This window comes from Centropristis striata, chromosome 9, assembly GCF_030273125.1.
Source record: "Centropristis striata isolate RG_2023a ecotype Rhode Island chromosome 9, C.striata_1.0, whole genome shotgun sequence".
Taxonomy (NCBI): domain Eukaryota; kingdom Metazoa; phylum Chordata; class Actinopteri; order Perciformes; family Serranidae; genus Centropristis; species Centropristis striata.
The window spans coordinates 34,088,779-34,105,029 of record NC_081525.1 but is presented as its reverse complement, the minus strand read 5'-3'; the positions used below and the strand labels follow the sequence as shown (position 1 = coordinate 34,105,029).

The window sequence follows — 16,251 nt, the reverse complement described above, 5'->3', positions numbered from 1 at the left end:
GAACTTTGAACACCCTGGAAAAAGAGGGTTCAACAGCTCCACTTTAGAGCACAATGGAGGCAGAAAGAGGAGGTAACGAGGCAAACATATGCTCAGACTTTTCACTTTTCTCATTTAAGTGGACTTACATTTCAAATCAGCCACTGAATTTAAATCAGCTGACTGCTGATGGACCTAAAATAAGACATCATCCTGCTATTAACTATAATGAATTCAGGGTTTTTGTGTGTTTTTTCTGTGATCAAACCTCATAGCATCTGTAGTCTGCTGTCCGTCATGCAGTAAAAGCTCAGAATAGCCGGGGTTTAGTGTCCCACGAGTCCAGATGAGCTGTGAAGGGCTCTGCCTGACTAATCCTGCACCGACCCACTTCTTAAAGTGCCACTTCACCACACAGGAGTCATCATAACAAAGCTGTTGACGGGCCTGAACAACACGCCATGCTTCCTGTTTCACAATTCACACCTAAAATCCACAACAAATATTCATGTTAGCCCCAAAGATAAAATATATACTGTGAAACTTTTTAGACACACGTTTTATTGTAGTAACATTGATAAAATTAGGTTGAATGACCTTATACAAAGAAACACGTCAATGACAAAGACAAAATGAGCCTGAATGTGATGAGATTACTGTAATGTTTCCAACCTACAGGAGCTAAACAAATAATACATGATCTAAGTAAAGACAAAATCTGTACAGTAAATACAGTCAGGTTGTTCTGCTAGTCAACATCACACACACACACACACACACACACACACACACACACACTATCGATCCAAACATACACAAAACTATGTACATGTGCTTTGCATGTGATTCGTCTATTTTTTTCCCTCGTAAATCAGAAAAAAAGGATTACAAAATTGATAAATATTGTCCCAAAGCATTATTTTTCTGTTCATTTTTCAGTGCCTGAGCTCTTAGTTGGTGTTTTTCTGATCTGGTTGATGCCGCAGCAGGAACATTGATTATTGTACAGGGCTGTAAAGGAAGGTCAAAGGTCACACTTGCTGTTCTTCTAATTGTCAGGGGTTAGTGGATGTTAGGAGTACACTGACAGGTAGGAGCAGGACGGTGTGAGGAGGAGCAGTAGGAGCAGGAGGGTGGGAGTCTATGACAGGCCAGCTGCCCACAAATCCACCCCTGATTGGTTAAAACAGAAGAAGTGAGTTTTCTGTGGGTGGCTGCGTCACAGGAAGACCCGCCTCAGGTCTCCAGGAGAGGTGATGGTGTTGCACTGAGGACACAACTTCTTTGCTCCCTACACAAAAATGAAAGTAAGACAAAAATATACATTTTATTCAACATAATCTGAACTATTGGTGTTGTGATCTTGATATTATGTTAATAATACACAGGTGATAATATTGTGTGAATATCACTAGTTTAATCATGATATTATATTTTATTGATTCTACTGTATTTGCTGATGCCACAAAGTCTGCCGCAATAAGATTACAATAACATAATAATTAAGCGTCCTGTTTTGTTAACACAATGTTTAACACAATCGTTTGTTAGATTGGTTCAATTTATATTAACTCACAAAAAACATATGATGCAACAACTTTATTACGGAGTTTTTTTATAAAATAAATAAATAAATATAAAGTGATGATAGGTATCGATATCTTTATTTTGCATCAATAATATTGAATCATTGATAATTGAATCAATATGTAGATCCTGATTGATGTATTTTTACACCCCAGTAATCAATTCAGCACCTACTAAAAAAAATCCAATTCTTGTGTTTGTAGCTTTTGTACAGTTATGTTTACAGACTCTCTCTTGTATTCGAATTTATTTTAATTGCCAAAAAAGACCCCAAAAACACACAAAAATTAGACTGAAAGCACTATCATTTTCCTCCTGCATACAGCCCTACTTTTACTTTATTTTCTTGTTTATGTGAATCAACACAAATCGGATGCTTTACCAGCGTTCGAAGCCAGCACTCCTCACAGTGAACGTGCCAGCACTGGATGGAGGTGAGAGGGGTTGTGTACGTGTCCTGCAGAGAGAGAACACAGGTGGTGATTCTTTACATGCAGTACAGAAAGCTGCCACTAGATGTCCATGTGAAACTACAGTAAGAGCATAAAAAAACGCTCCGTCAGATCAATGTTTATTCAACAGGAAAGGTCTGCCAGATGTGGTCAGTCATTCAAATGTTTCACATTTAATACATGATAAAATACTTATTGTTTTAGTATTTATTTCCATTTAAGCTCCAGTTAAAATCAAGTCCATCACTTTATAACTTTGTGGAGTTTTTCATCCTTTTACATAAAAGTAGGAGTTTGCAACTTTAGTATGTTCTGCAGAACATGATCAAAGTCTAAAGTTTAGGTGGAGGTATAGCGCTGTCAGTGTGCTCATAGTGGAATAACTATAACCTGGATTTTGTTGGATAAAAAAGGACTGTTACTAATAATTGTTTTCATTATAGATTAATTGCTTTTTTATTAATCAGTTTATCATTTGCTCTATAAAATATGAATACAGTTATGTAAAATATTCATCACAACCGGATCATGGAATAGCTTTTTTTTAGTCAACAGATAAATATAAGGATATAAAACAGAGAAAAGCAACAAATTCTAACATTTTAAAATCTTGAAAACAATGAGAAAAGCACTACAAAACCTGTTTTTTTTAATGTTATTTAATTTAATTTTCAATGCACCTGTCACACATTAAGATGTGCAGAAACCTTTATTTTTTATTCTACACATTTTAAAATCTGGAATCCACAAGTGTGGCATTTTTGTTCAATAAATTACTCAAATCATAAATAGGTTTTACTTACTTAATTTACTAATCATTACATCAGTAGAGTAAACTTGTTTAATAAAGTGAAAATCTGATATAATGACAGACCTAATGTCAACCAACAGATTTATGGGAATTTTAGAATAAATACGTTTTTTCACATACATTTGAAAAGACAGCTCATACAAGTCTGTATCAACAGATCAAAATATCATCATTACTACATTTACAATATATTCCACTGACAGAGCATGACCGATATTACTGACTTATTGCCCGAAACACAGGAAACCTCTGCAGGAAACATCACCAGTTTCTGCTTCACTGCGCTGTTATCTCTATTTCGTGCATCTGCTCTCTTGACTTAATTTGCCTTCGTACTCACCATGCAGATGAGGCATTTAAATCTGTCTCCTTTAGACAACTGTTTCTCCAAATCCCGTATCCGAGCTTTAAGTGCATCCAGAGTTGTCAGCGTGGAATCCTCTGAGAGCCTGCACACACACACACACACACACACAGACACACACACAGACACACACACACACGGATGGACGGTAACAGGAGTGAGATGGGAGGGTGCGTGAGTTAGGCAGACACTGGAGAGTCATTTATAAATCGAAGACAGATTAAATTATTCGCTGGCCAACATGGACACTGAGCATGAAATTTAGCAGCAATCACATTGCCTGCATTCGCTGTCTCATTTATCATAGGCAGAGGGTGTGTGTGTGTGTGTGTGTGTGTGTAAGGTGAGGGGGGTTGAGGTGTCAGGGTCCTCACAGAGATCGACGTACACATAGACATAGTATGTACAATTACAGGATATGTGAACACATAGTGTACAGTGAGGCAGACAGGCTACAATGCATTAAGCGTGATGAAATGTGTGTACACGTGTGTGTCGCCTGCTGTGACCTTGATTGATGATATCATCACATTGATATAGTTTTGTGTATCGGGGTGGTGGAAGCGGGGGCAGGTCGTCTGAACTGATACGGTGCAGAGAGCCGGGCCGCCAAAATACACTTTACAGTAGGATGGTATCACTTCCTCAGCTCTGATTGGCTGGTTTCATACCTGGGATTCCCTCCATCTCATCAGCATTACCTTCGGTCTTTTGATTGATTCTTTTTACTTAGTGTCTGTAGTCTGTACTAGTTCTGTAGCTCAAACTGTCTGATTTTACACAAATATAAAAACTTCTATGTCAAACTTACTACACAAAAACAAAACCTTAACAGTATGTGCTGAAAGATGCAGCAAACATCCACACTGACGAACAAAGGGAACTTTTTTTATTCAAATTAAGGTATTGTGTTGAAACTTCCTTAACTGGTGAAAGAAAATCCCTTTTTACTGTGTAGATTAATTCATGTTTTTATTTCTTTAAATTATGACTTAAAACTTAAAAACGCTTCACCCTTTTTGTAACACTTTCAATAAAACTGTAACTCACAACCTATGATTATAAGTGTGTCACAACTTACAGCCAAATCATTTCAAAAGACTGATGGCTCGATGCAAAAATCTGTTTTTGAAAACGTTTCATTCCGTTTTATCATGTTAAACTTTTTTTTACATGCGTGTGTGTATAAGTCTTATTGTAGCAAGCCATTATTGTTGCCTGTCATGTTTATCAGCCAATCAAAGTGCTCGATGCAAAGTGCTGCACAAAGAAGACAAAGACTTGTGGAAAGAAAAGGACTTTATTTTGATACACTTTGGTGTCTGTGTCTATACATTTCTCTCAAATTAACCAAAAGTTTGCATTATTTCATGTTGCCTCATTCACAGATTTTAACATGAAATTTACAAAAAACTGTAATTAATTATCAAATAATTGTTTTAACGCCATTCACCAGCCATGTCTATCCTTACAATGATATTTTTTTTAGTTTATCAGCAGTGAGGATATCTCTGGCACAGAGACATGTGAACATGAACATGTTTGCTGTGTATTGTGAGCTCTGAGTGACAAACTTACGTTTCTATCTCAGAGTTTTTGCAGGTTTTAGGGAGGCCAGCTAAGCTGCCGTCCACTTTCTCTCCACTGCTGGTAGAAGGACTCCCTGAGTGAACAAAAGGTAAAACAAATAAATAAGTGAACTAAGATCTTGTTCTTATAAAATCCTTCCTTTTTTCTTATGAAATCATTCATACAGAGTTGACTTCACTCACCATCATTTGACCATTTGGAAAATTCTAGGCTTACTCTGGAGTCAGGCAACGTACCGCTGCTGCTGAAAAAAAGACGTGAAAAAAAAGATTTAGCTCCCAAATCACACTTAATAGATTGTATGATAATATTTGAAAATCGAATTGAATATCCACTGTGATAGAGACCTTATCAGGTGGGACACTTACTTCACTGCTGTCTCCTTGGAGCTTTCTCCTGAGCAGGGGATCACATCTGTCTCTGAGTATCTGAGGACAAAGGTCAGGAAACACACAACACAAGTCTAACAGACATTAGGGCACAAGACGCATGGAGGGCTAAAAAAATTAAGTTCCTCAAATGGCCACTTGACGCTTGCTACAAAAGCGAGTCAATCCCCATACAACATGTCTAAATGCTGAACTTATATCCAGAATTCATGGGGACTCTGGTCTGCCTCAGCGGGTGCATATTTGTAGATTATTTACTCAACCTTTCTCCTGTGGTATTACTATTGAGACAACATTTTTGAATGGCTATTATTTTTTGTAAACTGCGTGGCAGACTTTTTTTTTTTCCATTTGTGTTCCACTTATTGTTCTGTTTTCCTTTCTGTATGTTCTTGCCATTATAAAAATGAAAACTGTTAATAATAAAAGCTCAACTTTATAGCAGAAATAAAGATGTTTATAGACTGGTACACAAAATGCTGCACAAAGAAGACAAAGACTTGATGTCTTTTTTCAGACGAGTGGAAAGAAAACATCTAAAACACACATTTAGATGTTTATCTAACTTTGTTTTTGTGTCTGTTTGTGTCTGTAGATTTCTCCAAAATTCACCAAAAGTTTGAATAAGATAATGTTGCCTCTTTCACCGATTTTAACATGACATTTCTGAAAAATTGTAACACAAAAAACAATTGTTTTAATGCCCTTCACCTGTAGTGTCTGTCCTTAAAATGAAAATGAAAAAGGGTTTTGGTCTCGATAGATGATGTGAGAACAGACACCGCACAGACGACGTCCATGTTTTATACAGTCTATATTAGACGCTTATTAAAAAAAAATGACTTTGGGGCGTCCCGGTGGCTCACACTGGTAGAGCGCTTACCATGAAGGCCGTGTGCTTGCTGCAGCGGACCCGGGTTCGAATCCGGCCTGAGGTCCCTTTGCTGCATGTCTTCCCCTCTGTCTCCCCCTTTCTATCTGTCACTATCTAATAAAGCAGTAAAATGGCAAAAAAAAAATCTTTAAAAAAAAAAAAAAAACTGACTTTGTTCTGAATTCTTCTCACTTGACTATAAACATTAATAACACGTCAAACTGATGCTGCGTTAAAGGATACTGAGCTCTGCCGTACTCCAGAGTATCGTCTCCGTCCACGTCCAGGTCTGCATCACTGTCTCGACACTCCTTAGAAGTCGTGCTCACCAGCACTGAACCTGAGGAGAGCAATAAAAAACAACTTGGATGATTTAAAAGGGACACATTTTGCTCTTTTTTAGGTTCGGACTTGCATTTTGGGTTTACATGCTTTAATGTTCTAAAACACACCTTAGTCTCATTTTTGTTGCAACATCTGTGGTATAAAGTTGCTTATAAAAGGACAGAGTAGAGACATGTTGTTTTTTCAAGGTAACAATAAGGTGAATTTCGGCATCACAAGATGTTGTGCTGCTTGTTTCTGTCAGTCAGAATGTAACAAGTCGGGTCAGAGCTTCCCTCTCGGTAAAAGAAACCGTTACTTTTAATCTAACCTTCAAGGCATCCTGCTCCGCTGTAATCTGGACTGAAAAGTTCAGTGGTTTTTCAACTGTCACTCAGTCACATTATTCACCCTCCACTGAACAAGATCACGCACACGGGTACCTCGATGACACGCACACGCACTCACAGATTTATGCTTACCTTTGAACCCTCCCACTATAGACGACATCTGCATCCTTCTCCTCTCGTTCCACTCTTCCTGCAATGGCACCAACTCCGCTGAACCCTCCTGAAACACACAGAAACATAAAGTACACGATTTTCACTGGGTGAATGTGTCCATATGCCTCCCGTAGCCTCAAGCTACATATCTGCTTCTGTATTTTCATACTTGTGAACCAACGCCGGCAGTGTTTTCACATGGATACACAGCGGGCTGACAGTGATCCTGATGCTACGTGAACAAAAGCAGTCAACAGTGTCAGGGGGTTTGGACCACCGACATTCTCTCAACCCTTTTATGTTTTATATATATATATATATATATATATATATATATATATATATATATATATAAACTCATCTCCGATTACAAAAAAAATGTCAAGGTAACAAAGATTTTCATCTGTCTTCTCAGTGAAAGAAATAAACACACACCTGTCCATCTTCTGGTTTCCTCCTCTTCAGCTTTCCGATCCTGACTGAGAATAGACAAAAGACAGAGAGAGATGAGATGACTGCTTTAAAAGCAGGATAAAGTTGGTCCTTTTATGATTTTTAAATCTCAAACGAGTCACAGAGAGAAAAGTACTTGGCTATAGGGGGAGGTTATTGTAATTTTTCTTTAGTTTCAAGGTACAGTAGTAAGACTTTTTTATAGAGACCAAGGGAGGCTCTTTTTTTCTTATCCCAAAAATTATGTATATTTTTTCCAGTCTTTTTTCCCATGTAGTATACAGTTTCAAATATCTTCCCTTAAAAAAAAACCCCAACAACTTTCACTTGTGCCTTGAGAGTTCTGTCACCGTTTCAGGGTTTTATTAATGTCTACATTGGAGGTGCGCATTCGAAGTTCCAATATGACGATTGAAATTGGGATACACTGGAAAACAAGTTGCACCAAATTACTGTCACACTGTGTTATATTATTTGACATGTTGCGAGGACGATGGTGCAGTTTTTTTCATATTCAAGAAGTGGGTTCAGAGATAATAGCCCTGGAGGCTGCCATGAGACGTAATGTTTAGTCTGCCTCACCACCCCAATCATTTTTCATGCAAAATAAACGGCCACTATGTGATCTTCTTTTCATAGTTTGAGCCTATTTTACTATTTATTCCAGCATTTTCACCTTTATTGGACAGATGACAGTGGGCCGACTAGAAATGAGGGCAGAAAGAGAGGGAAAGAGAGGGGAAATTGACGCGCAACAAAGTTCCAAAGGCTGAAATTTATCATGTTACATTGCTGTAATGTTGCATGCATACTTTTGCCTTTTTTACTTTTTATTGATTTTTCCACATTTTAACAATGTGCACCAGCGACTCCCAACCAGGGATAAAAGACTTGATTAGTCTCCCCAAATTAATAGAAATAGAAATTCATTAAAACAATATATATTTGAAATGACATGAAACTAATCCTAATGTGTAGCTAATCGATACATTGTTGAAACTGTGATAAAAGCAAAATTGCAAACCTGACCAGACCGACTTAAAAAAAGGAAAATAAGAGACCATAAGTCTGTCGTCTAAACACTGACAGGTGCAGGACCATTGTGTCCTGTAAGCAAAAAATATTGCAACAATATCCACTTTTCTATAATGAGTAGTGTCGAATAACATCCAGTTTAAATGAGCACATTTGGAACGTGATGGATGGTGATGATGTCGATGTACTTCAGCTCATCTGACAGCAACAACATTAAATTTAATATCTGAGCTCTTTTTAAAGAACATACAGTTTATATGTGCCTAAAGACTCTGTGGTTCATTTACAAGACTACGCAGATATTGACTTTATATATAAAACAACCGCAGTTTTTTCAGCAGTGGGTGCAAAATGTTCCTCCCATCCCCATCCTGTCATCCTGTCCCCTCTCCTCTCTGATATAAAAGTTAACATGGCAGAACACCAACTGCACCTCCTCTCCCACTGTGACCTGACTGACTGCAGATTGCATAAGGGGACATTAAGTTTTAGGGCCCTCTAATTCCCGCTGGATGACAGTGGCCCCCCCTCGAGGGGGGACACACAGAGAGCTGGTGGCCGTGACCCGAGTGCCGCCATCCCAGCGAACATAATGAGGGTTAAAGAGACGGTCATAGATGAAGAAGAGCTCATCAAACAGAGAGAGAGAGAGGCAAAGAGAGAGAGAGGTTGATTAATCAACAGAGGACCCCCTTCCTCCTCCTCCTCCCCCCTTCTTCTTTCTCCCCCCTGACATGTATTTAGAAGCTCATTATGCTGTCCTGTTATAAGGCCCAATAAAGGCTAACAGACCCCGACAGCGCTGGCAGTTTGAAGAGTCAGCTAAGAGCTGGAGAATCTCAGCGTTAATAATAACAGTAGTAAGATGTCTGTAGTGTCAGCCGCAGCTTTAAGGACCCTCTGTCAGTCTGCATGTCTGTATCAGTGCAGAGACTCTATTATTTCACTTTTTAAATGGTTTAAAGGTTGCAGAACAAGTTGGAAAGATGTCATTTTGGAGATACATGGTTTTCACTGAACAGCGGCAATTAGTAAATAATGCATAAGCCCTTAGTCATAGCAAAATGTTCAAATTGAGAGACTGGAAGCAATACCCAACAGCTGCTGATTCTGGCTAAACGTGATGATGTAAAAGTGCTTCTCGGTGTGTCTTACCAGCTTGTGTGCAGTCTAGGTGGGCTCCTGCGGTGTGGGGGCGTAATGGGGCAGATTTGACGTAGCACCTGCACCAGCAGAGGTCATCGACTGTTAACATATCAAGAGGTCAAAGTTGAAAGGTTAATAGCTCCTCTGCTCGTGTGGGCGCTAGGCCAGTGTGAGATGGTGTGGGAAAAAGGGTGATATCGGAACGAGTGGTGAGGGGTGTGGGGACGAGGGGGTTGGACGAGACAAATGACTGGACGCATCAGTGTGAACAAAAGAAAGAGGAATGTTTTTTTTTTTTTTTAAACTCTGACTTTTTTTTTTCTTTATTTAAAGCCATATAAAACAGCAGACCTGACAGAGTCTACTGTACTGAACTTTCTCTTAATGACAGCAAATAAACACAACAATGTGGATGCGTCAACGTACCATTTAGTCTGGTGTGTCTGTTGGCCCGCACACGGAGAAACGTCTGCAACAAACAGAGAGAACGACATCAGAAAGTTTCATATTTTAACAATATTTTCCATTCACAATTCTACTGTAATAAATGATTAACAACACAGCAGATGGCAGTAAGATCTTAACAGAATCAGAATACTAATTGATTCCTGGGGAAAAATTGCTTTTGTTACAGTTGCTGCTGTAAGAAACAGAAATAGAAATAAGTAAGTATGTCAATAAAATAAAGATTTAAAAAAGAAAGCTACACTAAATATATAAGGAGGGCGTACCTTAATAAATTACTAGTTAAAAAGATTCAAACAAATAGCTAAAGAAGAAAGGGAAAAGGGAAAAGTTAGAAAAATAAGAAAAAACTAAAAGGAGCAACGACAACAGGCTGCGCTGTGCACTTAATAACACACAGGATGTCTTCATTTCTTGTGCTCGTCATGGAAAACACGTGTTTTAGTCGCTTTTACTTTTAAGACAGCAAATTTAGATGCTTCAAAGTGTTTTAGAGCATATTTTGTATGCTTTCCTCCTCTAATCCGCATTTATACATTTTTACTTCTAAATCTTAGCCCCGATGGAACAATCTTGTCACTCTGTAAATCTGAAACTTCTGATGATAGGAAACTATTTTATGTCTGGGGCGCACTAGAGGATTTTCAAATCTTAAGTGATTTTAAAAACATGGGAGACCACAGACTTGATAACTGATTTAACCATTTTTTTAAATATTTTAATTGAAAGAATGCACACACTTCAGTTAAGATGCCTGGGAGTCCAGGTACTTGGTTCTGACAGGAACCTGCATGATCAAATGTGACTTCAGAAAAGGCCAACAAGGAGGCTTTTTTGCAATGGAAAAACCAACAAAATGGCTGAGAATACTGAATCCACACAGCTTCTACATTTTGCAGCTCGAGCTGGAGGTTAGTTAGAAATACAGTTTTTTCCCCACCTGACTTTGGGAGATAAAAGTTTTCTTTGTGATTTTGGCAGCCATGTGTCTGTTCTACACAACTACGCACCATCCAGTTGGTTCCACTTCCCTGCTCTCTTTTGCTTTTCCTTTTGACACAACAGCTTCAGCTTCTTTGTAACCTCACCTGGTAGCGGTCGGAGTGGGCCTCCTCAGACGTTCGAGGTGGTGAGGTGGGAGAACCTCCTTCACGCTTGATATGAAGAGAGAGCGAGAGCGACTGGACAGAAAAAAGGAGAAAGAACAGAGAGTGAGAGGAAGAATTATAGCCACCGTGTTCTCTTTAAACTCACGAAGGATATTAACTTTTTACCTTCGGCGTCCTTATGAGGTGGCTGTGCTGCACTGAAGTGGCACTGTAGAGGACAGACACAAATAAAGCAGAACGTGTCAAACTAGCTTGGAAACACACACACACACACAGACACACAAATCAACTTAACTATGTTCCTATAAAACATACAAACACAATATTGTCTTTTAAATGTCATCTCGTAAATACCCTGTGCTTTTATCTTGTCTGAATCTGTGTCTGAGTCTGTGTATAACCTCATTTTACTCTTTCTCACTTTACGTCTATCACACAGATACTGTAGACACACTCACACACACACACACACACACACACACACACAGTGTCCCCGTGGGCCAAGTTCAATTTGAAACCATTACTGTCCACGGAGCGGTCGTTAAGCAGATTTGGGGTGTAATGTCTTTATTGGAGGAATCATTCTTCTGGTCTAAGCAGCAGGTAATGTGTGTGTGTGTGTGTGTGTGTGTGTGTGTGCACCTCTGGTCCTCGTGTGTATGTTTTAGACTCTGTGCGTGTGTGTGTGTGTGTGTGTGTGTGTGTGTGTGTGTGTGTGTGTGTATGTGTGCAGGGCTCAAAGCAGCCATTAGCGGGACATTATCCACCCGCTGTGCGATTGGTCGCCTCGAGGCCGGAGGCTGTAATATGAAATATGTAGGGAACAATGAGGCAGCTTGTAAACACTGCACGCAGGTGACAGAGAAGACGGGAGATACCACCTCCGGAAACTGAGGGGGGAGGGGGGCCCTACAGCTACAAAGACTGTCAACGTTAATGATCACCTGAAAGCTGAACAGAAATAAGAAGTCTGGGATGCAAAACAGGAGGAAAATGACAAATGGAGAAATGGAGGAAGTGAAAAGTTGAGACGTGACAGTAGAAGGCGAATAATAATGAATGAATGGAGTGAAATCAGACGAGATACCTGATTTGTATCTGGGCAAGTTTAGTCAGCTCCTGCTCCATGTGTTCCTGCAGCTCTCCTGGTCGCAGAACCGCCTGGCAGACTGGACACATCGGGGCCTGAGCGTCATAGAGACCCTTCACTTTGCCTGCAGACAGAAAATACAGAACAGGAAATATAACAGCTTGTTACTGAGAGATAATGTTGTGAGTTTTCTTTTATAATATACTTCCATTCAGCACTCATTAGGCGTTGTTTGCTCAAGATGCAACTTCAAGGGCTGAAAATGAAGCCAATATGGAAGTGCCAAAAACTGCAGTTTCTTGAACAGCCAATTGAGGTTGGCTCTAAAAGCGACTCAATCCTCATAGACCCTCTTTTTAAAATACCCAACTTACAGCAGAAAGAAACATGTTTACAGCCTGGTACAAAAAACTGTTTTGGTTGCTAAGACTAATTTCCCCATTCATGACAAGTGTATGGGGGGAAATTTTACATAACTAATTTAAATAACTAACATAACTAACACTAATTTAAATGATATTAAGGTTTAAAGTTATGTATAAATAAGGGTGTGGCCACTCCACCCATGCTACACCTCTTTCACCGTTTTTGGATAAGCCAGGAGTCAGGCACTGCCATGATGGCGGCAGCTAGAGCCACCATATTACACTTCATTTCAGCTCTTCAAAAACCTACGTCTGATGTCACGGTTTTATACAGTTTATGTCTAAAGTTGTGGTCACCTAACAGTACATACCTGCATATATTTACAATAATAAAGGCCAAACAAAAGTATAATTAATAAAAGTCAATATACAACAAAAGCACCAAGCTGGACTCGAACTGGAGCGAACTGAACTAGACCACCATGACACTGCTCCTCATCAGTGTATTTGTAGTTGAGAACAGCCTTCACTGTGTGTGTTTGTGTGTGTTCAGTAGACCTATCTGTACTATTGACAGACGTTGACAGTGAGAGTAAAATAAGGTTACACACACACATAAACACACAGACGGACTGCTATGGCCCCCTGCTGTCAGTGTGTTGACATCATAGGCTGTCAATAGGAACATTACCCAGGAGGGCCACTCGGCCCATTGGGCCCCACTGATGGATTACCGCCATAAGCAGCCAGCTGGGAGCCTGAGGAGCTCTACTATATCAAGATTTTACCTAGTAGATGAGGTGATTTACTCCTGAAAGCCATCAATCACACACAGAGAGCTAGTAGGCAAGATGCACCTAATTTCCCATCTCTGCACAGTCACGAGAAAACAAATGACTGGGCTGGCAATCACAATTTAACACCTTTTAATACACAACATTACAAACAGATTAATAATTCTGACAGTTTCCCCTCAATGTGGAGGATTGAGCACTGAACTTCCTTTAGGACCTTATTATCCAAACACTGGACTAACACTTTTCCCCAGCCCCACTCCAAATGACCAGCGACATGACAAGCTCAGACGCCGATGTCTGTCGGCAAGTGCCGTCCCCTGACATCAGTTGAGCTATGAGCATCCATGATGAGGAACCAAATAGGACAAAATGGCCTCTAAATAAAACATGGGGTGGAAAATAGAAAGTGGAGTCAGGTGTCCTTGGGAGAGTGACAGCTCTCCTGGTTTCACCCCCTCTCTCTCTCCTTCTCTCTCGCCTTTTTTGCATCCCCTTGCGGAAGCCTAAATGACTTTTCCCGACACGCATCGAACGTTCCCGGGCTTTCTGCGCTCTGCCGCCCGGAACATGCAGGCATCAGTAAACAATGAAATCTCTGGGCTGAAATTGAATTTATAACCACATTACCTGCACAGATAACGTCTCTGAATGGCGCCGCGATAAGAGCAATGGGATTTGATTTTCAGGTGTTTTATTGGTCCACTTTTTGGATAAGCCCCCCTCCTCCGACTACCGGCGCTCCCCCACCCTTCACCTCTGCTCCACACAAACATCAGATTTAATGGTGTGAGATGTTTGGATGTATGGATGAGTGTGTGTGTGTGTGTGTGTGCTTTTTCTGAAGCCTGACTCTGTGCTGCGCTCTCATAAGTGACAGTTGTTGGTTCATGACCACCTTTTTACACGTCTCCATCCCCCCGCTGCCCTCCGCCCCCGCCCACATAAACCCTGTCAGTATCAGTCAGCCTCAGCCCCTCTTCAGCCTGGGGGGTCTCAGACACACAACTGGGGGCTGTAAAACCTGCCTGTGGGGCTTGTTAACTGTTCCCTCACTACGGCAACTGGCTCGGATGGATTGGCCCTCTCTCGCCGGGCTGAGCAGAGTTTGACTGGCTCATCTCCTAATGGATTCACTGTCTCTGTGTCTCTGATTGTTTTCCTTTTTCTGTCTTTGTGTCTCGCCAGTTCAGGACCTCCTTTCCTGGATGTCTAGTCTTTGTCCAGCTGCCATTTGCTCTCTTCACTAACTGTTCCCACTTGGGAGGATACTTTTTTGGCTTTATACAAGACTTTCTATCCGATGAAACAAATCAGAGAGGCAGGCTTTTTGGAGCCCGACCAATTTATCTGGAGATGTTGCCACTAGACTGCCTAGTTGGTATATATTGGTATCCACGTATATGTATATGTCCAATATGCATGGATATAAAACTTTTTTTTTCAGAACATGTAATGCAGAAAATGATGTCATTTAGAAATGGTGTTAACTATTTTTTTTAAATGTATTCTTTATTGAAATGATCAGCAATTGACTGATCTATTAAGCTATATATTTTATTTTTAGTATTTTTTATTGGTTTATGATAATGTTAAATATTCTTTAATAAAAGTTATTTGTTTTGTTTGTATTTCTATACTCAATCCAGCTAAAAAAATTAAATCATTTTTTCAGCCACTATATCTGTAAACAGTGAATTCTTCCCCTCTAAAAGTGGTATTGGTATTAGTCTCAAAAACAGTGTTGAACGTCATGGAAAATAAAATAATCTACACTGCACATTTTCCGGAAGGAATCACACAGAGCAGCATACATAATGAACATGCCTGAATACAATCTCTTATCTCCCTGTGGATTTGAAGAAAACACACCCCTGGGGCAAATAACCCATCAGAGCGCTGCGATATGTCTCTGCCCTGTCGCCGCTATCAAGAGCATCAAGAGATAGTAAAGTTCATGTTTTGAAACAAAACAAGATATCGCCGTCCTCTTTGTCCTCGATTGTATGATTGATGGTCAAATCCAGTTTCTGTTGTTCTGCATCAAGACGTGGACTGTGACTGTCCCACGCTCAGTGTGCTCGCCACCGCAACAGAGAGATCAGAATCCCGCTGACAAATCCTTAAAGCAGCGAGTCCCCCTGAGGGCCTGGGTAATGGCCGATGCCAGCGCCCATATGACGGCTGCCAGTTCTGCTGATGCAGACAGAGCGGAGATGCCTAACGTGACCTTTAGTGAATGCCACATCACATCAGGCCTGGATGTCACCCGCTGACTTTATGCTGGGGCATGAAAAGGCTGTTCTGCAGGGGAGACATGGTGACGAACGTCCCCCCGGTGACAAACCTGTGGACGTGGTATAATTCTGATTGACGTGAGGAGGATTGGACGGCTTTGAATGGCAGGGGACGTACGAGCAAGCATCCAGGGGAGGATGTGGAGGATGTGGAGGATGTGGAGCTTGTTTTGTGTTGGCCGGGTCTGTTTTTCTCTGTGTTCACGGCGATAAAGTGCTGAGACAAGTCACTCCAACTGGCATCATTATCCCAATCATCAAACAATTCTCTAAGCACATCAGAAATCCCTCTATAAAGTCATAACAAGCACAGACTCTATATAACCAGTAGGCATGGAGAGATTGGTGGGGGGAGTAAAGTTAACGCTTGGCGGCCAACACTGCAGTGGTGGGTTGAGTAGGCAGGTCCTTGGCACACTTTCAGAGGAGATGGAGGGCTATAAAAGCCATTGGCTCCTGCCACACCTGTACCCCACCCTATCCCGCGGCCTGCTTCCTATTTAAAAGCATCACATGCAGGATATTAGTCAGGGTTTTTTGCCGTCTGTGAGGTAGAACTAACCTCTGAAGCAGAGGGGGGAGAGGGGAAAGTATGCAGGCCGCCGTTTGTTTTTTATTGGGGAA

General features: G+C 40.6%; 1 protein-coding gene across 1 annotated transcript in view; it reads right to left on the bottom strand.

Moving 5' to 3' along the window:
• Positions 1-522: 522 nt before the first annotated feature.
• rnf220b (ring finger protein 220b) overlaps positions 523-16,251 on the bottom strand; it is a 33,018-nt gene continuing 17,289 nt past the window's right edge. The window contains exons 3-16 of the mRNA XM_059341528.1: positions 12,169-12,295; positions 11,247-11,289; positions 11,061-11,153; positions 9,934-9,976; positions 9,517-9,606; positions 7,309-7,352; positions 6,853-6,940; positions 6,290-6,386; positions 5,152-5,211; positions 4,966-5,027; positions 4,772-4,856; positions 3,170-3,278; positions 1,949-2,023; positions 523-1,270 (exon numbers count right to left, since the gene is read on the bottom strand). Of these exons, the coding sequence (XP_059197511.1) occupies positions 1,199-1,270; positions 1,949-2,023; positions 3,170-3,278; positions 4,772-4,856; positions 4,966-5,027; positions 5,152-5,211; positions 6,290-6,386; positions 6,853-6,940; positions 7,309-7,352; positions 9,517-9,606; positions 9,934-9,976; positions 11,061-11,153; positions 11,247-11,289; positions 12,169-12,295 (1,088 nt within the window). The 3' untranslated portion in view covers positions 523-1,198. The remainder of the gene's footprint in view (positions 1,271-1,948; positions 2,024-3,169; positions 3,279-4,771; positions 4,857-4,965; positions 5,028-5,151; positions 5,212-6,289; positions 6,387-6,852; positions 6,941-7,308; positions 7,353-9,516; positions 9,607-9,933; positions 9,977-11,060; positions 11,154-11,246; positions 11,290-12,168; positions 12,296-16,251) is intronic.